Source organism: Pelodiscus sinensis, unplaced genomic scaffold (genome assembly GCF_049634645.1).
Source record: "Pelodiscus sinensis isolate JC-2024 unplaced genomic scaffold, ASM4963464v1 ctg124, whole genome shotgun sequence".
Lineage (NCBI taxonomy): Eukaryota > Metazoa > Chordata > Testudines > Trionychidae > Pelodiscus > Pelodiscus sinensis.
This window is the reverse complement of record NW_027466050.1, coordinates 246,868-272,081: the sequence shown is the minus strand read 5'-3', so window position 1 is coordinate 272,081 and position 25,214 is coordinate 246,868. Positions and strand designations below refer to the sequence as shown.

Genomic DNA, 25,214 nt, shown 5'->3' with positions numbered 1-25,214 from the left:
AGGCAGAACCCCCGGTGCCGATCCCGAGGACGGGCAGAGCGTGAGCAGGGCCCGCCCACGGGACCAGCTGTGGGCATGGTGCCGGGAGTCAGATGGGCGGTTTTCCCTGTGACCGCACTGGGGCTGGAACTGGAGGGCCCAAGGTGACCGGCTTCCCTGGGAGGCTGGCAGGAGACAGGCCCTGTTCCTGGGTGAGGCCCCTGTCCTTCTCGAAGGCGGCTGGCGTAGGACCGGACCCATCGCCCATGGCTCGCCCCTTGGGGAGGCCGAGAGGGCTTGGCTGCCTTGGAGCCACGCCAGGGACTGGGAGGGGCACTGGGTGGAGGCCTTGGGGAGCACTGGTGCCATGAGGGTCCCTTCTTCGGCGCCAGCCCTGGACCGAAGGGGCCACGCTGCCGGACCCTGCGGCTGAGCCATGGTGTGATGCAGCAGGGGGCGGTGTGCTCTGGAACTCCGTGTCCCCACCTGGCTGTGCTGCTGCGCGGTTCCCACGGACTCACCCACGTGGGGATCGGCCCAGGCACCCAGGCCCGGCCTGAGCAGGTAACAAGGCTCTTCCCAGGGAGAGACAAAGGGAGGGGGGCGGAGGGGGGCACCTGGCTGGGGGCAGGGCCAGGGGGCTGGGATGACATGAGGAGGAGACTAAGCCGAGTGCTGGGGTCCAGGGCCTGAGGCTGCCTGGCCCCGACTCCTGTGACCACGTCCCGCCTGTCCTGCTGGCTGGCAGAGTCTCCTCTTGCTGCGGCCAGGGGCTCCTCGCCACAGACACACAAAGGAAGGGAGGTGGGGGCAGGGTCTGGGAGCTGGGGCAGGCTTGGCTGGGGGAAGCATGAAGGGAGCAGGACGGGGGGGCTCAGGGGCCTGTGAGCCCCCCCAGGAGGACTAAGGCTCTGCCCCGGCTCCGGTGTTAACGTGGAGCCTGCGCTGCCCCGTGTTGGAGACCCGAGAAACCTTCCACTCGACTGGCGGCGGAGTCGCCTCTGGCTGCGGACGGGGCCCGACGCGCCGGCTCACGCGGCCTGTGGCTCCAGGCTCCTTTCGGGGCGAGCGCTTGTCAGTGGTGGCTGCCCCAGGCACCAGACGCGAGTCGTGGGGGTCACTCGGTGCCACGCCCGAGGCAAGACCTGCAGGGTTGAAGCCCTGGTCCTGCGAACTCCTGGTGACGCCGGGAGCACGAGGGAGCCCGGCGCTTGTAGAGCCGCAGTCCCACGGGCATCACTGGCGCCAGGGAAGGAGGGGCCGTGGGGCGGCAGGGTCGCAGCCAGGGCCTCGTGCCGGGGTGCGGGGCAGGGAACCTGGCTTCCTGCCGGCGCGCCTGAGCTGAACCCGCCTGAGCAAGCACCCGCAAAGGCAGCACCAGTTTGCCAAACAGGAATTTTCATTTTTTCAAAAGCAGACGAAGGCAAATCTCTCGGAACACGGCCCTTCCCGTTTCCAGCCCCCGTCCGCAGGCAAAACGTTTCCGTGCGCAACATCGCCGGGATCCCCGGGGCCGGTCACAAGGGAGCGAGTCAGAACCACTCGGAACGCGCGTCCCAGCCCCCGCTGGCCAAAGCCGCTGGGCCCGACGCGGAGGGGCCCTTTATGCACAGCTACTGATCAGTCTGCTTCTCCCCAATCCCCGCCAGGGAGCACGGCCCAGGGCCTGAGCCAGCGCTGTCTGCGGGGCTGCGTCTTCGCCCTCTGGCCAGGCCCCTTCCCCACCAGGGCTCCAGCAGCCAGGGGCACAGAGCCTGCGGTGGGCCCGGCTCCGGCTGCAGGCTCTGCACACCCGCCCATGTAGGAGGGGCTGCTGGCAGGTGCCAGCTCAGAGCCAGCAGCAGGAGCCGGATGCCCAGGCACACCAGGTTCAGTTGCCCAGTGCTGCACTGGGCAGAGTGAAGCCTCCAGGAGATGGGACCCACAGGGTGGGGATCCAATCTGCCAGGGGTTGGCGCAGCACATGCTGGGCTCCATCCTGCCCTATTCCGGCCTCACCCGGGCCCTAAGGGAGCTTTTCGGAATGTTGTGGGGGACCAGAGTGCCTCAGTTTCCCTGAGCTGCCCAGTATCTAGGTGGTGGGACAAGGGGTGTGATTGCTGCAGACACCCTCGTGGGCCACCTGGACCCAGGCAACAGCTGGGGCTGGATCCTGGCAGCCGAGGCCTGGGCCCGTCCTCTGCAGAGCCAAGCGTCGGCTGCAGGCCCGGGAAGGAGGCTAAGGGCAGGGGAGGGGCCCCCAATGGGCCGTGGCTGAATGGCCCTGCGCCAACAGGTGCTGCAGGCGACTAGTGACTGCTGGAGGGGAGGGCCGGGGGCTAGGCCCTGTCCAGGCCGCTGGGGGACGTGCCAGGCGCCTTGGGGGCTGCCTCGCGGCTCAGGAGGGTGACGAGTTTCTTGAGGCCACTGCTAGCTCTGCCCTTGGGGAGGGCGCTGACGAGGGCCTGCCCCTCGCCCTCCTCCTCCCCGCCCCCCTGCCCGTCCAGCTCCAGCAGCCGCCTGTACTGGGCCTCCAGGGAGGGGCTGCTCCAGCGCTTGGCCACCATGCAGCTGTTGTCATAGATGGGGGCCGAGGCGATGCTGCTCCCTTCCGGGGACCCCCTGGAGTCCAGGCCCGAGGGCCCCTCCCCCTCCAGGGCGCAGAGGTTCTCGTAGAGGTGTTCAGAGACTGGGGGCCGCTCCCCCCAGGACGCCCCCTCCCCCCGCGGCTCGTCCTCGGCTTCGCCCCAGGGCATGAGCAGCGGGGGCTGCAGGCCCCTGCGGATGGAGGCGTAGACAAGGGGGGGCTCAGCTCCGGCCCCTGCGTGGCCCCCAGGCTCCAGGGCGCAGGGCAGGGCCTGGCCGCGCTCCGGGCAGTGCCCCGCCGGCAGAGCTGGCCTCTCCAGGGCCCAGGGGGGCGGCGCTTCCTCCAGGCTCAGGGCGCTGCGCAGCTGGGGGCCCGTGCCCGGCGTGGAGCGCGGCGCCTCCGGAGCCTGGGCCCGGCTGCCGCTCTGGCGGGCAATGGCTGCGGAGACCAGGCTGCACAGCTCCGGCGCCCGGCCGGTGCCCATGGTGAAGACGCCCTCGCCCGAGTCGCAGCGGCGGCCGGCCTCGAAGGAGAACGTGGCCTGCGGGGAGCACAGGGCAGCGTTAGGGGCAGTGCCCCGGCGGGGGGGCCTGGCTCCGCGGGCGGCGGCGCCTCGGTACCTTGTCATGGCCAAACTTGCGCAGGAAGTGGTAGGGCCAGGCCAGGAGGAGCTGGCGGGACTCGGGGGCCTTCAGCACGAGCCCCTCGGGCAAGGCGGCCAGCAGGTAGCGTCCGCTCAGGCCGCACCTGGCGGAGGCGTCTGTCCTGTGCACCAGCACCTGGAACTCGCTCACTGCGGGAAAACCAACACACCAGTCGCTGCCCGGCCCCGCTGCATCCCCCTCGCTGCCCAGCCCCGCCGCATCCCCCCTCGCTGCCCGGCCCCCCTGCATCCCCCCTCGCTGCCCGGCCCCGCTGCCCCGCTGCATCCCCCCTCGCTGCCCGGCCCCGCTGCATCCCCCTCACTGCCCGGCCCCGCCGCATCCCCCCTCACTGTCCGGCCCCGCTGCCCCACTGCATCCCCCCTCGCTGCCCGGCCCCGCCGCATCCCCCCTCACTGCCCGGCCCCGCTGCCCCACTGCATCCCCCCTCGCTGCCCGGCCCCGCCGCATCCCCCCTCACTGCCCAGCCCCGCTGCCCCACTGCATCCCCCCTCGCTGCCCGGCCCCGCCGCATCCCCCCTCGCTGCCCGGCCCCGCTGCATCCCCCTCGCTGCCCGGCCCCGCTGCATCCCCCTCGCTGCCCAGCCCCGCCGCATCCCCCCTCGCTGCCCGGCCCCGCTGCATCCCCCTCGCTGCCCGGCCCCGCCGCATCCCCCCTCACTGTCCGGCCCCGCTGCCCCACTGCATCCCCCCTCGCTGCCCGGCCCCGCCGCATCCCCCCTCACTGCCCGGCCCCGCTGCCCCACTGCATCCCCCCTCGCTGCCCGGCCCCGCCGCATCCCCCCTCACTGCCCAGCCCCGCTGCCCCACTGCATCCCCCCTCGCTGCCCGGCCCCGCCGCATCCCCCCTCGCTGCCCGGCCCCGCTGCATCCCCCTCGCTGCCCGGCCCCGCCGCATCCCCCCTCACTGTCCGGCCCCGCTGCCCCACTGCATCCCCCCTCGCTGCCCGGCCCCGCCGCATCCCCCCTCACTGCCCGGCCCCGCTGCCCCACTGCATCCCCCCTCGCTGCCCGGCCCCGCCGCATCCCCCCTCACTGCCCAGCCCCGCTGCCCCACTGCATCCCCCCTCGCTGCCCGGCCCCGCCGCATCCCCCCTCGCTGCCCGGCCCCGCTGCCCCGCTGCATCCCCCCTCGCTGCCCGGCCCCACTGCATCCCCCCTCACTGCCTGGCCCCGCTGCCCCGCTGCATCCCCCCTCGCTGCCCGGCCCCGCCGCATCCCCCTCGCTGCCCGGCCCCCCCGCATCCCCCCTCACTGCCCGTCCTCGCTGCCCGGCCCCGCCGCATCCCCCCTCGCTGCCCGGCCCCGCCGCATCCCCCCTCGCTGCCCGGCCCCACTGCCACAGTCACTGCCTGGCCGCACTGCCCGGCCCCACTGCATCCCCCGTCACTGTCTGCTCGCTGCCCGGCCCCACTGCCCCACTGCCCCAGTCACTGCCCGGCCCCACTGCATCCCCCCTCACTGCCTGGCTCCACTGCCACAGTCACTGCCTGGCTGCACTGCCCGGCCCCACTGCATCCCCCCTCAGTGCCCGGCCCCACTGCCCGGCTCCACTGCCACAGTCACTGCCTGGCCGCACTGCCCAGTCCCACTGCATCCCCCCCTCACTGCCCGGCTTCACTGCCACAGTCACTGCCTGGCCGCACTGCCCGGCCCCACTGCATCCCCCGTCACTGTCTGCTCGCTGCCCGGCCCCACTGCCCCACTGCATCCCCCCTCACTGCCCGGCCCCACTGCCACAGTCACTGCCTGGCCGCACTACCTGGCCCCACTGCATCTCCCATCACTGTCTGCTCACTGCCCGGCCCCACTGCATCCCCCCTCACTGCCCGGCCCCACTGCCGTGCCTCAGTGCCCAGCCCCACTGCATCCCCCTCACTGCCCGGCTCCACTGCATCCCCCCTCACCGCTCAGCTTCACTACCTGGCTCCACTGCATCCCCCCTCACTGCCCGGCCCCACTGCATCCCCCCTCACCGCTCAGCTTCACTACCCGGCTCCACTACATCCCCCCTCACTGCCCGGCTCCACTGCAACCCCCCATTGTTGTGCTCCACTGCCACAGTCACTGCCCAGCCCCACTGCATCCCCCCATTGCAGTCATCCACTGCATATACTCCTCACCGCTCAGCTTCACTGCCCGGCTCCATTGCACCCCAGCAGTTCTCGGCTCCACTGCATTCCCCCCTACTGCCCAGCTCTACTGCATCCCCCCTCACAGCCCAACCCCACTGCTAGACTCACTGCCTGGTTCCACTGCATTCCCCCCCCCGCACTGCCAGCCCCATTGTGCTCCCCTGACTGCCACGGCCCACTACATACCACCAGCTCATCACTGCCTGGCCCCACTGCATCCTGCCAGCGAGTCACTGCCTGGCCCCACAGCATTCCTCCCTCACCACCAAGCCACACAGCATCCTGCCAGCCAGTCACATCCCAGCCCCACTGTGTCCTGCCAGGGTCACTGCCCAGCCCCACTGCATCCCCCCAGCCTCCTGCCCCATCTCCAGCCATTCCTGGTCCCTGAGCCCCTAGGGTGACCAGAAAGCGAGTGTTAAAGTTTGGGAGGGGTACGGAGAGAGATCGATGCCCACACAAGGCAAAGCCTCAACTGTCAGGACTTTCTCTATAAAATTGGTGTATCTGGTCACCCAATGCAGCCCCGCCCCCCCCCAGCCTCCCTCCAACCCCTAAGTCTCTGGTCCCAGCCCCCTCCCTCTCTGCTGCTGGGGTCCGTGTCCGACCCACGCTTTGCCCCGGCTGTACGTACGGTCCTGCCAGGATGAGTAGAGGGCGTTTTCTTGCACGTGGAGATCGGACCCAGGGGGTTCCCAGGCGCTGCCAGGCGCTGGCTCCTTAGTGCACTGAAAGCAGAGTCCCCCCGTCAGCTGCGCTGCCCGTCACATCAGGTACCGCCCCCCGGCACCCAAATGTGGGCAGTAAGGTGCCGCCAGCTCAGAGGCACCCAGGGCAAGGGCCTTGCCAGCACTCCAGGGGCCGGGTGACGGGGCCATGCCATTGCCCGGGGCAGGAGGGGCTGCACCAGTGCCCGGGGGATGTGAGGGGAGTGCGGCTGTGGCTGAGCGGGGTGGCGCTGGCTGGGCACTACCTGGAAGGCCAGCTGGCAGAGCTGGCACACCCACTCGTCCCGCCGCTCGGCTGCCAGCACGTAGCTCTTCTCCACGGTGTTCAGGCAGAAGGCAGCCGTGTCCTTCGGGCAGCTGGGGGCGTCCGCCAGCCCCACGGAGACGCAGTCTGCCAGCCGGATGACCCGGCGCTCAGACTTCCGCAGAGAGGCCTTCTCCGGCACGGAGCCGTCGTCCCGGGCGTCGGACGTCTCCAGCCGGGCAATGCCACAGGGGCTGGTGGCGAAGAGCTGGGCCCCCACCTTCCGCCAGCACTTCTGGGGGGGCAGGACGAGAGTCGCCAGAGTGGCTCCCGGCTCAGAGGCCGGGACCAGGAGACAGGGGGCCCACAGACCTGCAGATGGGGGCTGGACAGGCCTGCAGGAACGGTGCAGCCTAGCCTCTGCACTGGGGCTGACCCCAAGTACACCCGGACCCCTGGCAGGGATTGTTCGGACAGCCTGACTCCAGCGTGTGGTGTCCGTTGGCCAGACGCGCCTGCCCACCCCCCAGCGTGGGGACAGCCTCTCACTGCCACACCACACCGGTATGGCTCATGCGCTGAGAGCCAGGCCTGAACCCTGGTTCTTCCCCCCCCAGTGGCCACTGTTCTTGTCCTTCCAGCAGCTTTGTCACTGGGTGGCCTCTGGTCTTGCTCCAATTCCTCCGTCTTCTTCAGCCCTTTTGCAGCGTTACCGCCGCCCTTAGCACCCCTGCAGCCGCGCTGGACTGGTCCTCCCTAAGGAGAGCGGCTGCACTTGGCTCTAGCGAGAAAGCCTGGAGGGTGGGGGGCACGCTGGCTGCTGGCCAGGCTGACGGCTGACCCCTTCCTAGGCCCCTGGGCTTGCAGAGGCCTGGATCTTACTCTGCATTGGGAGCATCAGCTCCTTGTGCATGTGCCTGGAGCACGGAGGAGCCCTATGGGGAGAGGCAATTCCATAGAGCTTCTAGGCAGCTGGCAGCTACACCCCAGGGCCCAACCCCCGCCACTGCTCGGCTGGCTTTCCCCACCCAGGCAGGTGTTGAGTCCCCCGGCCACGCAGCCAGCAAGCCCCCGAGAGCGAGTCCCTGCCGCACCCGTTAGCTGCCCCGGCCAGTCCAGGGCCCCCGGGGCAGCACGCTGTACTCAGCCCTGGGCGGGTCCCAGCCGCTCCCGTTAGCTGCCCCGGCCAGTCCAGGGCCCCCGGGGCAGCACGCTGTACTCAGCCCTCAGCGAGTCCCTGCCGCACCCGTTAGCTGCCCCGGCCAGTCCAGGGCCCCCGGGGCAGCACGCTGTACTCAGCCCTGGGCGGGTCCCAGCCGCTCCCGTTAGCTGCCCCGGCCAGTCCAGGGCCCCCGGGGCAGCACGCTGTACTCAGCCCTGGGCGGGTCCCAGCCGCTCCCGTTAGCTGCCCCGGCCAGTCCAGGGCCCCCGGGGCAGCACGCTGTACTCAGCCCTGGGCGGGTCCCAGCCGCACCCGTTAGCTGCCCCGGCCAGTCCAGGGCCCCCGGGGCAGCACGCTGTACTCAGCCCTCAGCGAGTCCCTGCCGCACCCGTTAGCTGCCCCGGCCAGTCCAGGGCCCCCGGGGCAGCACGCTGTACTCAGCCCTGGGGGGGGCCCAGCCGCTCCCGTTAGCTGCCCCGGCCAGTCCAGGGCCCCCGGGGCAGCACGCTGTACTCAGCCCTCAGCGGGTCCCAGCCGCACCCGTTAGCTGCCCCGGCCAGTCCAGGGCCCCCGGGGCAGCACGCTGTACTCAGCCCTGGGCGGGTCCCAGCCGCTCCCGTTAGCTGCCCCGGCCAGTCCAGGGCCCCCGGGGCAGCACGCTGTACTCAGCCCTGGGCGGGTCCCAGCCGCTCCCGTTAGCTGCCCCGGCCAGTCCAGGGCCCCCGGGGCAGCACGCTGTACTCAGCCCTGGGCGGGTCCCAGCCGCTCCCGTTAGCTGCCCCGGCCAGTCCAGGGCCCCCGGGGCAGCACGCTGTACTCAGCCCTCAGCGGGTCCCAGCCGCTCCCATTAGCTGCCCCGGCCAGTCCAGGGCCCCCGGGGCAGCACGCTGTACTCAGCCCTGGGCGGGTCCCAGCCGCTCCCGTTAGCTGCCCCGGCCAGTCCAGGGCCCCCGGGGCAGCACGCTGTACTCAGCCCTGGGCGGGTCCCAGCCGCTCCCGTTAGCTGCCCCGGCCAGTCCAGGGCCCCTGGGGCAGCACGCTGTACTCAGCCCTGGGCGGGTCCCAGCCGCTCCCGTTAGCTGCCCCGGCCAGTCCAGGGCCCCCGGGGCAGCACGCTGTACTCAGCCCTGGGCGGGTCCCAGCCGCTCCCGTTAGCTGCCCCGGCCTGCGCTGGGCCTGTGCCCTTGGCTCTGGTGTTGTTTTTAGCCGCTAGCTTGATGCAAATGAAGCCATTTTGAGCCATTTGTTCTCAGAGCAGCCCCACACCTGCTGCCTGGGCCAGGCCCTGCAGCCAGCAGCAGCCACATCCTCCCTGGGGAGGGTCTGTCAGCCAGCACCTGGCTGAAGTGCCTGGGAGGGGGCAGGGCAGAGGAGCGTGCGACCGACGGGCAGCGCCGGGGAGGGGGCAGGGCAGAGGAGCGTGCGACCGACGGGCAGCGCCCGGGGAGGGGGCAGGGCAGAGGAGCGTGCGACCGACGGGCAGCGCCCGGGAGGGGGCAGGGCAGAGGAGCGTGCGACCGACGGGCAGCGCCCGGGAGGGGGCAGGGCAGAGGAGCGTGCGACCGACGGGCAGCGCCCGGGAGGGGGCAGGGCAGAGGAGCGTGCGACCGACGGGCAGCGCCCGGGGAGGGGGCAGGGCAGAGGAGCGTGCGACCGACGGGCAGCGCCCGGGAGGGGGCAGGGCAGAGGAGCGTGCGACCGACCGGCAGCGCCCGGGAGGGGGCAGGGCAGAGGAGCGTGCGACCGACCGGCAGCGCCCGGGAGGGGGCAGGGCAGAGGAGCGTGCGACCGACGGGCAGCGCCCGGGAGGGGGCAGGGCAGAGGAGCGTGCGACCGACCGGCAGCGCCCGGGAGGGGGCAGGGCAGAGGAGCGTGCGACCGACCGGCAGCGCCCGGGAGGGGGCAGGGCAGAGGAGCGTGCGACCGACGGGCAGCGCCCGGGAGGGGGCAGGGCAGAGGAGCGTGCGACCGACGGGCAGCGCCCGGGAGGGGGCAGGGCAGAGGAGCGTGCGGCCGACGGGCAGAGCTGCGTGTGCTGGTAACACGAGGGGCGGCTCCCAGGGCAGCAGCGCTGCTTTCGGGCACACAGGGGAACCGCGCCGGGGCGCCCCGGGGTTCCCCGCTTTCCTCTGTGCCTGCCTGCGTGTTGGCCAGCAGCGAGCACTTGGGCGCGGGCCGAGCCTGCCTGCGTGTTGGCCAGCAGCGAGCACTTGGGCGCGGGCCGAGCCTGCCTGCGTGTTGGCCAGCAGCGAGCACTTGGGCGCGGGCCGAGCCTGCCTGCGTGTTGGCCAGCAGCGAGCACTTGGGCGCGGGCCGAGCCTGCCTGCGTGTTGGCCACCAGCGAGCACTTGGGCGCGGGCCGAGCCTGCCTGCGTGTTGGCCACCAGCGAGCACTTGGGCGCGGGCCGAGCCTGCCTGCGTGTTGGCCAGCAGCGAGCACTTGGGCGCGGGCCGAGCCTGCCTGCGTGTTGGCCACCAGCGAGCACTTGGGCGCGGGCCGAGCCTGCCTGCGTGTTGGCCACCAGCGAGCACTTGGGCGCGGGCCGAGCCTGCCTGCGTGTTGGCCACCAGCGAGCACTTGGGCGCGGGCCGAGCCTGCCTGCGTGTTGGCCAGCAGGGAGCACTTGGGCGCGGGCCGAGCCTGCCTGCGTGTTGGCCACCAGCGAGCACTTGGGCGCGGGCCGAGCCTGCCTGCGTGTTGGCCACCAGCGAGCACTTGGGCGCGGGCCGAGCCTGCCTGCGTGTTGGCCAGCAGCGAGCACTTGGGCGCGGGCCGAGCCTGCCTGCGTGTTGGCCAGCAGCGAGCACTTGGGCGCGGGCCGAGCCTGCCTGCGTGTTGGCCAGCAGCGAGCACTTGGGCGCGGGCCGAGCCTGCCTGCGTGTTGGCCACCAGCGAGCACTTGGGCGCGGGCCGAGCCTGCCTGCGTGTTGGCCAGCAGCGAGCACTTGGGCGCGGGCCGAGCCTGCCTGCGTGTTGGCCACCAGCGAGCACTTGGGCGCGGGCCGAGCCTGCCTGCGTGTTGGCCAGCAGCGAGCACTTGGGCGCGGGCCGAGCCTGCCTGCGTGTTGGCCAGCAGCGAGCACTTGGGCGCGGGCCGAGCCTGCCTGCGTGTTGGCCAGCAGCGAGCACTTGGGCGCGGGCCGAGCCTGCCTGCGTGTTGGCCACCAGCGAGCACTTGGGCGCGGGCCGAGCCTGCCTGCGAGGCGCTGGCTGGCCAGGCCCCGGGCTGCAGAGGCGGCTGAGGGCCAGGACGAAGCCCCGAAGCGCACGGTGCCAAAGCTGCTCCATGGGACGGGCCTTCCCGGGAGAGCCCCAGCCCCGCTCCTCCTGCAGACGCCAGCGGCTCTCCCGTAGCCCACGGGAACCCCAACCTCTGACAGCTCAGTGGAGCGCGAGGGCTGCACGCTGCCCCTCTCCCCGGGCCAGGCAGGGCTCCGCACGGCCGGAACGCAGGAACCCCCACGGCTGTTACCTCCCGCTCCCCTGCAGCGCCCACGGCCCAGGCGCCCGCCACGCCCCCCGCATCTCGCCACAGCGGGGCTCCCAGCGCACGTCCCCAGCCCCGCACGCTCTTCCAAATCTGTTTATTAACACTTCAGCGCAAGTCACACAACACAGGCTGGAGCTGGGGCCCCGCTGGCAGGCCCCCCACGTATCCCCGTGTGCCACCATGGTCAGTCCTGGGGTGGTGACAGCCCCTGCTGCCCCTCCTTCGGCTCAGCCCCTCGCCCTTTCCTAGCCCCCACGAGCTGGGGCCCGCAGCCCCCTTTACCTTTCCAAATCTGAAGTGCTGGACATAGAGGGGCCCGGCCTTCACGGGGGTCTCCATGGCCCGGCCGGCCGCGGTGCCGGGAAGGAGCCGCTGGCTGCTGTGGTGGAGCGAGCGCGCAGGAGACTTCCCTTCTCGCTAACTTCCCCTTTGCGGCAGGCGGGGCGGCAGGGGCAGGGCCAGCAGCCAGACGCGGCCCCTCTGCCCAGCCCTCCGCAGCCAGGGCGCCTGACTGCCTAGGCCAGCACAACCACCCCTCAGCCCCCCGGCCGGGGCCCCGGGACAGGGCAGGGCGCCCCTGGGCCAGGCCGGGAGGCTGCGGCTGGGTGGCCCCGTGCTGGCAGGCTGATGCAATGGGCCGTTGCAGCAGAGCAGAGGCTTCCTCTCCCGGGAGCGACGCCCGGGCCACGCGCCCGGCCTAGAAGTCCATGGAGCTGTGCGCCAGGTAGTCCTTGCGGCCGATGTTGCTGACTTGCTTGGTCTGCATGGCTTCCAGCTTGGGGCACTCCGTGATGCGGTGGCCCAGGCCCCCACAGAAGGCACAGCCCCTCTCGCCTGCAAGGAGGGAGGGGTCAGAGGCAGGCCAGGGGAGCAGCCCAGCAGTGGCAGAGCAGGGGGTGGAGCCGAGCGCCCCGCCCAGCCCCTCACCTCCAATATCCAGCATGGTCTCGTCCCCGCAGTGCAGCACCTGCAGCACCGGCGGCACCTTCTGCTTGGCCTCCAGCAGCAGCGCCTTCAGGTCCATGAGCACGGACTCATCTGGGCAGAGAGGAAGCTGAGAACCGTGCCGGCCTGGGCACAGCGGGACAGAGGGCCATGCCCACCCAGCCGAGGCTGCAGGGGCCGGAACCAGCCACGCTGGGGACAGCGACACCCGCCCCGCTCCACAGGCCCACCCAGCCATGCCCACTCCCACAGCCAGCTGCCACGCCCGCGCCTCTCACCACAGGCCCACCCGGCCATGCCCACTCCCACAGCCGGCTGCCACCCCCGCGCCTCTCACCACAGGCCCACCCAGCCATGCCCACTCCCACAGCCAGCTGCCACGCCCGCGCCTCTCACCACAGGCCCACCCGGCCATGCCCACTCCCACAGCCGGCTGCCACGCCCGCGCCTCTCACCACAGGCCCACCCGGCCATGCCCACTCCCACAGCCGGCTGCCACGCCCGCGCCTCTCACCACAGGCCCACCCGGCCATGCCCACTCCCACAGCCGGCTGCCACGCCCGCGCCTCTCACCACAGGCCCACCCGGCCATGCCCACTCCCACAGCCGGCTGCCACCCCCGCGCCTCTCACCCCAGGCCCACCCAGCCATGCCCACTCCCACAGCCGGCTGCCACGCCCGCGCCTCTCACCACAGGCCCACCCAGCCATGCCCACTCCCACAGCCGGCTGCCACGCCCCGCGCCTCTCACCACAGGCCCACCCAGCCATGCCCACTCCCACAGCCGGCTGCCACGCCCCGCGCCTCTCACCACAGGCCTTGTTGATGAAGGTGGTGGCAACGCCGGTGTTCCCCGAGCGGCCCGTGCGCCCAATTCTGTGAACTGCGGGGAGAGAGAGTCAGGCCCTGGCCACGAGCAGGCGCCCCCCTCCCGGCCCCGGCCCGCCCTACCGTAGTTCTCGATCTCCTCCGGCATGTCGTAGTTGATGACGTGCTGGATGGCCGGGAAATCCAAGCCCTTGGAGGCAACGTCGGTAGCAACCAGGACGTCCTTCTTCCCCTCCCGGAAGGCCTCGATGGCCTTCGTCCGCTCCTCCTGGTCTGCGGGCCCCAGGACAGAGGGCTGGTGAGGGGCAGCTCCTCCAGCCAGGAGCCCGCCCCCACCCCCACCACCGTAGCCAGAGCGAGGGGCAAGCCCTAGCCAGACCCTCCCATGGGGCGGCCGCTTGTCACCGGCAGAGGCCTGGGAGCTGCCCGGTCCGGACTCTGCACCCTGCCCCACGGCATTCCCTCAAGCACCCCAGGGACACCACGGGGCTCCCGTAGCGCTGTGGCCATGGCAGCGGATGCACGCAGGGGCCACCTGCTCTGTGCAAGGGGTATCCACCCCCTCCCTCCCATGCCCTGCCCTGCCCAGGTCTACCTGCTGGCTGCCTCCTGCTTCCCTGACACGCTCCCGGCGGGGGCCCAGCGGGCAGGGCGCCCGACCAAGAGCCAAGGCTGCAGGGTAGTGATGGGGGGGTTTGGGAGGGAGGCTGGGTGCACAAGGGGGCCCAGGGCAGCGAGGGGGGGTCAGGGAGGGAGGCTGGGTGCCGAAGGGGGCCCAGGGCAGCGAGGGGGGGGTGTCTAGGAGGGAGGCTGGGTGCAGAAGGGGGCTCAGGGCAGCGAGGGGGGGGGTCAGGGAGGGAGGCTGGGTGCAGAAGGGGGCCCAGGGCAGCGAGGGGGGGGGTCAGGGAGGGAGGCTGGGTGCCGAAGGGGGCCCAGGGCAGCGAAGGGGGGGTCAGGGAGGGAGGCTGGGTGCAGAAGGGGGCTCAGGGCAGCGAGGGGGGGTGTCTAGGAGGGAGGCTGGGTGCAGAAAGGGGCTCAGGGCAGCAAGGGCGGGGTCAGGGAGGGAGGCTGGGTGCAGAAGGGGGCTCAGGGCAGCGGGGGGGGGGTCAGGGAGGGAGGCTGGGTGCACAAGGGGGCTCAGGGCAGCGAAGGGGGGGTGTCTAGGAGGGAGGCTGGGTGCAGAAGGGGGCTCAGGGCAGCGAGGGCGGGGTCAGGGAGGGAGGCTGGGTGCAGAAGGGGGCTCAGGGCAGCGAGGGGGGGGTCAGGGAGGGAGGCTGGGTGCAGAAGGGGGCCCAGGGCAGCGAGGGGGGGGGCCAGGGAGGGAGGCTGGGTGCCGAAGGGGGCCCAGGGCAGCGAGGGGGGGTCAGGGAGGGAGGCTGGGTGCAGAAGGGGGCCCAGGGCAGCGAAGGGGGGGTCAGGGAGGGAGGCTGGGTGCACAAGGGGGCCCAGGGCAGCGAAGGGGGGGTCAGGGAGGGAGGCTGGGTGCAGAAGGGGGCCCAGGGCAGCGAGGGGGGGGTCAGGGAGGGAGGCTGGGTGCACAAGGGGGCTCAGGGCAGCGAAGGGGGGGTCAGGGAGGGAGGCTGGGTGCACAAGGGGGCTCAGGGCAGCGAAGGGGGGGTCAGGGAGGGAGGCTGGGTGCAGAAGGGGGCCCAGGGCAGCGAGGGGGGGGTCAGGGAGGGAGGCTGGGTGCAGAAGGGGGCTCAGGGCAGCGAGGGCGGGGTCAGGGAGGGAGGCTGGGTGCAGAAGGGGGCTCAGGGCAGCGAGGGGGGGGTAGGGAGGGAGGCTGGGTGCACAAGGGGGCTCAGGGCAGCGAAGGGGGGGGTCAGGGAGGGAGGCTGGGTGCAGAAGGGGGCCCAGGGAAGCAAGGGGGGGGTCAGGGAGGGAGGCTGGGTGCACAAGGGGGCTCAGGGCAGCGAGGGCGGGGTCAGGGAGGGAGGCTGGGTGCAGAAGGGGGCTCAGGGCAGCGAGGGGGGGGTAGGGAGGGAGGCTGGGTGCACAAGGGGGCTCAGGGCAGCGAGGGCGGGGTCAGGGAGGGAGGCTGGGTGCAGAAGGGGGCTCAGGGCAGCGAGGGCGGGGTCAGGGAGGGAGGCTGGGTGCAGAAGGGGGCTCAGGGCAGCGAGGGGGGGTAGGGAGGGAGGCTGGGTGCACAAGGGGGCTCAGGGCAGCGAGGGGGGGGTCAGGGAGGGAGGCTGGGTGCACAAGGGGGCTCAGGGCAGCGAGGGGGGGGTCAGGGAGGGAGGCTGGGTGCAGAAGGGGGCTCAGGGCAGCGAGGGCGGGGTCAGGGAGGGAGGCTGGGTGCAGAAGGGGGCTCAGGGCAGCGAGGGCGGGGTCAGGGAGGGAGGCTGGGTGCAGAAGGGGGCTCAGGGCAGCGAGGGGGGGTAGGGAGGGAGGCTGGGTGCACAAGGGGGCTCAGGGCAGCGAGGGGGGGGTAGGGAGGGAGGCTGGGTGCACAAGGGGGCTCAGGGCAGCGAAGGGGGGGTCAGGGAGGGAGGCTGGGTGCAGAAGGGGGCTCAGGGCAGCGAAGGGGGGGTCAGGGAGGGAGGCTGGGTGCAGAAGGGGGCTCAGGGCAGCGAGGGCGGGGTCAGGGAGGGAGGCTGGGTGCAGAAGGGGGCTCAGGGCAGCGAGGGGGGGTAGGGAGGGAGGCTGGGTGCAGAAGGGGGCTCAGGGCAGCGAGGGCGGGGTCAGGGAGGGAGGCTGGGTGCAGAAGGGGGCTCAGGGCAGCGAGGGGGGGGTAGGGAGGGAGGCTGGGTGCAGAAGGGGTCCCAGGGAAGCAAGGGCGGGGTCAGGGAGGGAGGCTGGGTGCAGAAGGGGTCCCAGGGCAGCGAGGGGGGGGTAGGGAGGGAGGCTGGGTGCACAAGGGGGCTCAGGGCAGCGAGGGGGGGGTAGGGAGGGAGGCTGGGTGCACAAGGGGGCTCAGGGCAGCGAAGGGGGGGGTCAGGGAGGGAGGCTGGGTGCAGAAGGGGGCCCAGGGCAGCGAAGGGGGGGTCAGGGAGGGAGGCTGGGTGCACAAGGGGGCCCAGGGAAGCAAGGGGGGGGTCAGGGAGGGAGGCTGGGTGCAGAAGGGGGCCCAGGGAAGCAAGGGGGGGGTCAGGGAGGGAGGCCCTGCAGGCAGGGAACTTCCCCCGGCCGGAGTCAGGCACGACCCAAGCAGAGCCCCTCAGCCCCAGAATTCCCAGCTGGGACTGGCCTCCCAAGCTCGCTCTGAGGCTGCGGCCTGCAAGGCTCTGGAGCCCGCCAGGGCGTTCCATGGGGAAGGCCCAGCGCAGGGAGCCGGGCGACAAGCGGTGCAGGCCCAGCTCCGCCACCTCCCGTCGTTTCTGCGCCCACGGCCCAGTGCGTGGGGCCAGGCCGCCAACCCTTCTGAGGCGCCCCGGAAGCAGTGCATGCTGGGACTGGCTGCTGCTCTGTGGGGACGGTGCCTGTGCCCTCACTGACCTTTGCCTCCATGTATGGCCACCGCTTCCACGCCCTTCAGCAGCAGGTACTCGTGGATGGCGTCAACGTCGGCCTTCTTCTCCGCAAAGATCAGCACCTGCCACAGGGCGGCAGCACTGAGACCTGCTCTGGGCCCAGGGCCTGTCTGCCCCCTCCCCGTGTGCAGGACTCACCGGCGGCGGGGTCTTCTGCAGGCACTCCAGCAGGTACACCATCTTGGCTTCCTCCTTCACGTACTCCACTTCCTGGGCACAAGCACAGCGCGCGGCTCAGGGCCCCGGAGCTCAGGGCCCTGGACAGCGGATGCTGGCAGCCAGCGCAGGCCGTGTGGGAGCGCCCCCTGCTGGCAGCTCACCTGTATGACGTCCAGGCTGGCCGCTCCAGCTCGTCCCACGTTGATGGTGATGGGCTTCACCAGGGCGCTTTTGGCAAAGTTCTGGATCTTCTTGGGCATGGTGGCACTGAAGAGAAGGGTCTGCCTCTGGCCCTGCGCCCAGGCCCGGGGGAGTTAGTGTGGTCCATCAGCCAGCACAACCAATGGGGTGCTGGTCTCTGCACTGGCCAGCCGGGGCTGGGCAGCCCTGCTAGTCCCCACACAGGGGCCCTTGGAGCCCAGCTTTACGCCAGCAGGCCGGGCAGCACGGCAGGAGACTGGGCTCGGCTCGCCAGGGCGGCCAGAGACACGGTGCCAAGGGCAGGGGCCACTGGGCTCCAACAGGGAAACCGTTAGCCCAGCCAGGCAGGACCTGTGCTCCATGCCAGCCAGCGAGGCCCCGGGGTAGAGAGCCGAGCCGGCACCGCGCCCCCAAGCTCCTGAGTGGGCGAGGCCAGGGACTGTGACTAAAGGATTTAACCCTGCCCGGCCCCCAGCCTCCCCTGCCCGCTAGCTACCTTGAAGTAGGAGAAGATGGTGCGGATGTCTCCCTCGAAGCCCATGTCGATCATCCTGTCGGCCTCGTCCAGGGCCAGGTAGCGACAAATGTCCAGGCTCACCATCTTCTTCTGCAGCAGGTCCATGAGGCGGCCGGGGGTAGCCACCATCATGTGCACGCCGCTGCAGAGCAGGTGGGCAGCCTCAGGGTCCTGTGCACTCTGGATGCAGGGGTGAGGGGCCCCCGAGCTGCTCCCCACGCCCGACCCCCTTGCTGTGGGCAGGCCCCACAACAGCACATCACACTCAGGCTGGCCCGCTCAGCAGTCTCAGAACCCTGCCCTTGGGGCACCCAGCGAGATGGGCTGCTGCTCATGGGCGGGGCGGGAAGAGGCCTGGCACCAGAGTCCCTACACAGGGCAGGAGGCAGGGCGAGGGTTGGGAGCGAGGTCAGAAGGGGGCTGGGAGGTGGGGCAAGAAGGGCGGGAAGAAGGCCGGGAAGGTGGGGCGGGAAGAAAGCCGGGAGGCGGGGCAGGAAGCGGGGCGGGAAGAAGGCCAGGAGGTGGGGCGGGATGCAGGGCGGGAAGCGGGGCGGGAAGAAGGCCGGGAGGCGGGGCGGGAAGAAGGCCGGGAGGCGGGGCGGGAAGGGAAGAAGGCCGGGGAGGTGGGGCGGGAAGAAGGCCGGGAGGCAGGGCAGGAAGGCCGGGGAGGTGGGGCAGGAAGAAGGCCGGGAGGCAGGGCAGGATGCGGGGCAGGAAGAAGGCCGGGGAGGTGGGGCGGGAAGAAGGCCGGGAGGCGGGGCAGGAAGGCCGGGGAGGTGGGGCAGGAAGAAGGCCGGGAGGCAGGGCAGGATGCGGGGCAGGAAGAAGGCCGGGGAGGTGGGGCGGGAAGAAGGCCGGGAGGCAGGGCAGGATGCAGGGCGGGAAGAAGGCCGGGAGGCGGGGCAGGAAGAAGGCCGGGAGGCGGGGCAGGAAGAAGGCCGGGAGGCGGGGCAGGATGCAGGGCGGGAAGGTGGGGCGGGAGGTGGGGCAGGAAGAAGGCCGGGAGGCGGGGCAGGATGCAGGGCGGGAAGAAGGCCGGGAGGCGGGGCAGGATGCAGGGCGGGAAGAAGGCCGGGAGGCGGGGCAGGATGCAGGGCAGGAAGAAGGCCGGGAGGCAGGGCAGGAAGAAGGCCGGGAGGTGGGGCAGGAAGAAGGCCGGGAGGCGGGGCAGGAAGAAGGCCGGGAGGCGGGGCAGGATGCAGGGCGGGAAGGTGGGGCGGGAGGTGGGGCAGGAAGAAGGCCGGGAGGCGGGGCAGGATGCAGGGCGGGAAGAAGGCCGGGAGGCGGGGCAGGATGCAGGGCGGGAAGAAGGCCGGGAGGCGGGGCAGGATGCAGGGCAGGAAGAAGGCCGGGAGGCAGGGCAGGAAGAAGGCCGGGAGGTGGGGCAGGAAGAAGGCCGGGAGGCGGGGCAGGAAGAAGGCCGGGAGGCGGGGCAGGAAGAAGGCCGGGAGGCGGGGCAGGAAGAAGGCCGGGAAGAAGGCCGGGGAGGCGGGGCGGGAAGAAGGCCGGGGAGGCGGGGCAGGATGCAGGGCGGGAAGAAGGCCGGGAGGCGGGGCAGGAAGAAGGCCGGGAAGAAGGCCGGGGAGGCGGGGCGGGAAGAAGGCCGGGGAGGTGGGGCGGGAAGAAGGCCAGGAGGCGGGGCAGGATGCAGGGCGGGAAGAAGGCCGGGGAGGTGGGGCGGGAAGAAGGCCGGGGAGGTGGGGCGGGAAGAAGGCCGGGGAGGTGGGGCGGGAAGAAGGCCAGGAGGCGGGGCAGGATGCAGGGCGGGAAGAAGGCCGGGGAGGTGGGGCGGGAAGAAGGCCGGGAAGCGGGGCAGGATGCAGGGCGGGAAGAAGGCCAGGAGGCGGGGCAGGATGCAGGGCGGGAAGAAGGCCGGGAAGCGGGGCAGGATGCAGGGCGGGAAGGAGGCCGGGAGGCGGGGCAGGAAGGCCGGGAGGCGGGGCAGGAAGGAGGCCGGGAGGTGGGGCAGGAAGGAGGCCGGGAAGAAGGCCGGGAGGCGGGGCAGGAAGAAGGCCGGGAGGCGGGGCAGGAAGAAGGCCGGGGAGGTGGGGCGGGGAGGTGGGGCGGGAAGAAGGCCGGGAGGCGGGGCAGGATGCAGGGCGGGAAGAAGGCCGGGGAGGTGGGGCGGGAAGAAGGCCGGGAGGCGGGGCGGGAAGAAGGCCGGGGAGGCGGGGCGGGAAGAAGGCCGGGGAGGTGGGGCGGGAAGAAGGCCGGGAGGCGGGGCGGGAAGAAGGCCGGGAGGCGGGGCGGGAAGAAGGCCGGGGAGGTGGGGCGGGGAGGTGGGGCGGGAAGAAGGCCGGGGAGGCGGGGCAGGATGCAGGGCGGGAAGAAGGCCGGGGAGGCGGGGCAGGATGCAGGGCGGGAAGAAGGCCGGGAGGCGGGGCGGGATGCAGGGCGGGAAGGAGGCCGGGAGGCGGGGCAGGAAGGAGGCCGGGAGGTGGGGCAGGAAGGAGGCCGGCAGGAAGGCCGGGAGGCGGGGCAGGAAGGCCGGGGAGGTGGGGCAGGATGCAGGGCGGGAAGAAGGCCAGGAGGCGGGGCAGGAAGAAGGCCAGGAGGCGGGGCAGGAAGAAGGGCGGGAAGGCGGCCGGGAGGCGGGGCCTTCCCAAGGGCGGGGCTTACTGTTTGATGGTTTCCATCTGCTCCTTGACAGACATGCCCCCGATGCAGAGGGCGCAGCGCAGCACGGGCAGGCTGTCTTCCTGCAGCAGGCGGCAGTAGTACTCCAGGATGCCATGGGTCTGCCGGGCCAGCTCCCTCTGCAGGGGAGGAGGCCGTCAGCCCGGCACCCCTCCGACCCCCGCCCAGATCCCACCGGGAGCCGAGCCACTCACAGAGGGGCAGATGATGAGCCCGTAGGGCCCCTCTCTCTTGCTGAAGGGCAGCCGTTTCTCCTGCTCCAGGCAGAACATGATGACGGGCAGCGTGAACACGAGCGTCTTCCCCGAGCCGGTGAACGCGATGCCGATCATGTCCCTGCCAGACAGGCTGCAGAGACATGGGCAGCGGGTGAGCACCGAGAAGCCCCGTGCCCAGGCTGCGGGGGTGGAGGACGCGGCAGTGGGGCCAGGGGCCACGGAGCTGAGGAAGGCAGCACTCACATGGTGGGGATTCCCTGGATCTGGATGGGAGTCGGCTGCTGGATTCCCTTTTTCTTGAGGCCCCTCAGGATAGCTGCGGACAGAAGGTGACGGGGCGTGTCAGCAGCGCACGAGTGGCTGGCAGCTAGAGCCCTGCTTCCCACAGCTGCGGCTCTGGCTCCGGCGATCCGTGGATACCTGCGCAGGGCTCTATTGCCGTGGCTGAGTCGCTTCCCCACTGCCCAGCGATGTGACCCCCCCCACCGGCGCCCCACAGACAACTCCCCCACCCCCACATCACCTGCTGGGAACTTCATCTCCTTGAAGCTCTTGATGGGCGGTGGGATGCCCTCGCCCTCCACCAGGATGTGGTACTTCCTGCGCACGCGATTGTGCCGTGCCTCTGACATGCCCAGGATGTACCGTGGGGCCTTCCAGCTGAGAAAGGGGCAAGGGAGAGCTCAGGAAGGGTGGGGAATGCCAGGCTGACCTGAGCTGCACTTGCCACCTTCGCATGGGAAGGCAGCAGGCGAACTGGCCAAGCTGTGTACTTGATCCCGGACGCCCAGGATTTCAGGTGCCAATGGCACAAATGCAAGAGCTGGGGCGACCCACGAGGAGAGAACACAGCCCTAAGCTTGCGTCCCTCAGCAGCTGCATGTACAACCCACTTCCAAAGCACAGGAGCCGAACTGGGCCCAGAGCAGGGTGGCCAGGTGTGGGAGCAGAGGAGCCGAAGGGCGCCCAGAGCAGGGTGGCCAGGTGTGGGAGCAGAGGAGCCGAACTGCGCCCAGAGCAGGGTGGCCAGGTGTGGGAGCAGAGGAGCCGAACTGGGCCCAGAGCAGGGTGGCCAGGTGTGGGAGCAGAGGAGCCGAACTGGGCCCAGAGCAGGGTGGCCAGGTGTGGGAGCAGAGGAGCCGAAGGGCGCCCAGAGCAGGGTGGCCAGGTGTGGGAGCAGAGGAGCAGAACTGGGCCCAGAGCAGGGTGGCCAGGTGTGGGAGCAGAGGAGCCGAAGGGCGCCCAGAGCAGGGTGGCCAGGTGTGGGAGCAGAGGAGCCGAAGGGCGCCCAGAGCAGGGTGGCCAGGTGTGGGAGCAGAGGAGCCGAAGGGCGCCCAGAGCAGGGTGGCCAGGTGTGGGAGCAGAGGAGCCGAACTGGGCCCAGAGCAGGGTGGCCAGGTGTGGGAGCAGAGGAGCCGAACTGGGCCCAGAGCAGGGTGGCCAGGTGTGGGAGCAGAGGAGCCGAACTGGGCACAGAGCAGGGTGGCCAGGTGTGGGAGCAGGAGCTGAACTGCCCCCAGAGCAGAGTGGCCAGGTGTGGGAGCTGCGGCTGAGCTCCCGTGCGCTGTGGCACGCTGGGATCAACTGCCACATTCTGTAGCATCAACCCTAATTTCCTGGCAAAGGCTGGTTTCTTTGTGGCCATGGAATTTCCATCCGTCCCAGCCAGGCTCGGGGTCAGTGCACCCGCTGCGGTACAAGTTAGGGAGCAGTATTTCCACGGGCTGGGTTCCTGTTGTTCCCTTGCTGGACCCTGGGAGAAGCCGTAGCCCCGCTCGCCAGGCTGCTGCCCATTCCCCACCTGGAGCGCCCAGCCCTGCTGCTCTGCGGGAGCAGCGCACTGCATCCGGGGACAGCTCCCCAGGGGAGGATGCTGAGGAGCAAAGAGCAGCTGCAAGCTGGTCACAAAAGGGCAAAGCCTAGCGCGACAGGGCCCTGGGGCTCACCTGGTTTTAATTGGATCGTCGTAGGTGATGCCCTTCGCCATCTCCTTCACAGACATCAGAGCTGCAGAAGAACAGACGGGATCGGCACAGCTCCCGGAGCTAGGCCCATGCGGCTTGGACAAGGGAACCGGCAGTGGGGTTGTCGGGGGAGCGCACACAGAGTGACAGGAAAGGGCCCACTGGGTCAGCAACACCCAACAGAATGGCTCTGGCTCTCACCCGGGAGAGGTGGGCACCAGGCGGCTTGGCACCAGCTGGCCAGGCTTCCGCATGGGGACAGTGCAAGCACCACTGCCTTGTCCTTGTCCCTTCACCAGCGCCAGGAAGGGAAGGGGAGAGAATGTCACCTCAGCCAACTCCGCTCCCCCAGCCCGACCCACCTCGGCCCTCAGCCACGCTCTCCAGGATCTTCTCCTCCTCCTTCAGCTGCTTCTCCTTGGCCGACTCCTTGCGCGCTGTGGAGCCATGGAAAGGTGAGTCAGGCACTGCCCACAGATTGGGCCCTGGCCACAAGTGCCCCTCCTCCCCCTACCTTCCGCCTTCTCTTTGAGGTGCTGGTGCTGGTCCAGGAGGCTGACGTTGGACTGGGGTCCCAAAGGAATATCGTCTTCATCGCCCCTGTGCTCACTGCTGCTGTCTCTCTGCTCCTCCTCCAGCACCCCCTTCCTGCGCATCTGCAGCAGCTTCTGCAGCTGCAGAGACACAATAGTCAGGGGCACCCAGTGCCACACGCCCCATCCAGGACTGCAGGGGACTCTGAACTGGGGCAGGGGATTGAACCTACCCGCCCGCCCCCACGGGCATCACCCTGTGTCCTGCCCAGAGCACTCAGACCAGGGCTGAGGCTAGAGCACCACAGCAACTAAGGGGCACCCACAACCCCTCCACCTCCAGAGCAGACCCCTCCCCATGACCACCAGACCCCGCTCCCTTGCCAGGCAGACCCCACCCCTTCCAGCCAAGCCCCTCCCTTCACCGGCCAGACCCCGCCCCCTTCCCAGACAGACCCCGCCCCATCCAGCCAAGCCCCTCCCTTCGCCAGGCAGACCCCGCCCTTCCAGCCAAGCCCCTCCCTTCGCCGGCCAGACCCCGCCCCCTTGCCAGGCAGACCCCGCCCCTTCCAGCCAAGCCCCTCCCTTCACCGGCCAGACCTCGCCCCGTTCCCAGGCAGACCCCGCCCCTTCCAGCCAAGCCCCTCCCTTCACCGGCCAGACCCCGCCCCCTTGCCAGGCAGACCCCGCCCCTTCCAGCCAAGCCCCTCCCTTCGCCGGCCAGACCCCGCCCCCTTGCCAGGCAGACCCCGCCCCTTCCAGCCAAGCCCCTCCCTTCACCGGCCAGACCTCGCCCCGTTCCCAGGCAGACCCCGCCCCATCCAGCCAAGCCCCTCCCTTCGCCGGCCAGACCTCGCCCCCTTGCCAGGCAGACCCCACCCCTTCCAGCCAAGCCCCTCCCTTCACCGGCCAGACCCCGCCCCCTTCCCAGGCAGACCCCGCCCCATCCAGCCAAGCCCCTCCCTTCGCCAGGCAGACCCCGCCCTTCCAGCCAAGCCCCTCCCTTCGCCGGCCAGACCCCGCCCCCTTGCCAGGCAGACCCCGCCCCTTCCAGCCAAGCCCCTCCCTTCACCGGCCAGACCTCGCCCCGTTCCCAGGCAGACCCCGCCCCTTCCAGCCAAGCCCCTCCCTTCGCCGGCCAGACCCCGCCCCCTTGCCAGGCAGACCCCGCCCCTTCCAGCCAAGCCCCTCCCTTCGCCGGCCAGACCTCGCCCCCTTCCCCGGGCAGACCCCGCCCCTTCCAGCCAAGCCCCTCCCTTCGCCGGCCAGACCTCGCCCCCTTCCCCGGGCAGACCCCGCCCCTTCCAGCCAAGCCCCTCCCTTCGCCAGGCAGACCCCGCCCTTCCAGCCAAGCCCCTCCCTTCGCCGGCCAGACCCCGCCCCCTTGCCAGGCAGACCCCGCCCCTTCCAGCCAAGCCCCTCCCTTCACCGGCCAGACCTCGCCCCGTTCCCAGGCAGACCACGCCCCATCCAGCCAAGCCCCTCCCTTCGCCGGCCAGACCTCGCCCCCTTGCCAGGCAGACCCCACCCCTTCCAGCCAAGCCCCTCCCTTCACCGGCCAGACCCCGCCCCCTTCCCCGGGCAGACCCCGCCCCATCCAGCCAAGCCCCTCCCTTCCCCGGGCAGACCCCGCCCCCTTCCCCGGGCAGACCCCGCCCCATCCAGCCAAGCCCCTCCCTTCCCCGGGCAGACCCCGCCCCCTTCCCCGGGCAGACCCCGCCCCATCCAGCCAAGCCCCTCCCTTCCCCGGGCAGACCCCGCCCCCTTCCCCGGGCAGACCCCGCCCCCTTCCCCGGGCAGACCCCGCCCCCTCCCTGCCGCGTCACCATCTGCTGCTTGCGCTGCTTGACGGGCACGTAGGGCTCGTAGTCCGCGTCCTCCGCCGCCTCGTCCCCCGACGGGCCCGACGCCTCCGCCTCCGCCTCCGCCTCGCGCTGCCTCTGCGGGAAGACACGTGGTCAGGGGCCGCCGCGCGGGGGGGCGGGGCGGGGCCCGAGGGCCGGGGGGGGCTCGCACCTTCCGGTCGCTCCCGGGCTCCATGGCTCGGCCTCGCGCGCGCCCCGCTCCCGCCTCGCCTCGCCTCGCCGCGCAGGAACTGGGCCTGGGGGCGGGCTCTGTCGCTAAGCAACCGCGCACAGCTACGTCACGTGGCGCAACGCGCCGGACGGGCTGCGCCGAAGGACAAACCTAGGGACTCGCTGCGGCGCCCGCGTGGGGCGGTTTGGGCCCCGCCCCGGGCAGCAGGGGCGGGCCTTAGCCTTGCGCGGACGGAGCGCTGTGGGGGGCGGGGCGCACCGATAAAGGGAGTGGGCGGGGCATAGGCTGGAGGCGGGGCGATGGTGGCGGGCGCACCGATGCAGGGGGCGGGGCGATGGTGGCGGGCGCACCGATACAGGGGGCGGGGCATAGGCTGGGGGCGGGGCGATGGAGGCGGGCGCACCGATACAGGGGGCGGGGCATAGGCGGGGGGCGGGGCGATGGAGGCGGGCGCACCGATGCAGGGGGCGGGGCATAGGCTGGGGGCGGGGCGATGGAGGCGGGCGCACCGATACAGGGGGCGGGGCATAGGCGGGGGGCGGGGCGATGCTGGCGGGCGCACCGATACTGGGGGCGGGGCATAGGCGGGGGGCGGGGCGATGGAGGCGGGCGCACCGATACTGGGGGCGGGGCATAGGCGGGGGGCGGGGCGATGGAGGCGGGCGCACCGATGCAGGGGGCGGGGCATAGGCGGGGGGCGGGGCGATGGAGGCGGGCGCACCGATGCAGGGGGCGGGG

The 25,214-nt window shown here is 71.6% G+C and overlaps 2 protein-coding genes across 2 annotated transcripts; both read right to left on the bottom strand.

The window, feature by feature from the left end:
* Positions 1-1,360: 1,360 nt before the first annotated feature.
* Positions 1,361-11,383, bottom strand: DOK3 (docking protein 3). Its single transcript, XM_075918729.1, has 5 exons — positions 11,250-11,383; positions 6,316-6,609; positions 5,977-6,070; positions 3,166-3,338; positions 1,361-3,086 (listed from the first exon to the last, which is right to left on the bottom strand). Exons 1-5 carry the CDS (start codon positions 11,304-11,306, stop codon positions 2,298-2,300), a joined length of 1,407 nt encoding a protein of 468 aa, XP_075774844.1. The 5' UTR covers positions 11,307-11,383; the 3' UTR covers positions 1,361-2,297.
* Positions 11,339-24,608, bottom strand: DDX41 (DEAD-box helicase 41). Its single transcript, XM_075918728.1, has 17 exons — positions 24,456-24,608; positions 24,266-24,379; positions 22,421-22,580; positions 22,269-22,343; positions 21,889-21,949; positions 20,466-20,602; positions 20,186-20,258; positions 19,919-20,072; positions 19,707-19,843; positions 17,067-17,229; positions 16,531-16,662; positions 16,349-16,420; positions 16,176-16,272; positions 12,864-13,013; positions 12,724-12,795; positions 11,895-12,005; positions 11,339-11,801 (listed from the first exon to the last, which is right to left on the bottom strand). The coding sequence occupies exons 1-17, from the start codon at positions 24,477-24,479 to the stop codon at positions 11,665-11,667; spliced, it is 1,869 nt and encodes a 622-aa protein (XP_075774843.1). The 5' UTR covers positions 24,480-24,608; the 3' UTR covers positions 11,339-11,664.
* Between the last annotated feature and the right edge of the window lie 606 nt (positions 24,609-25,214).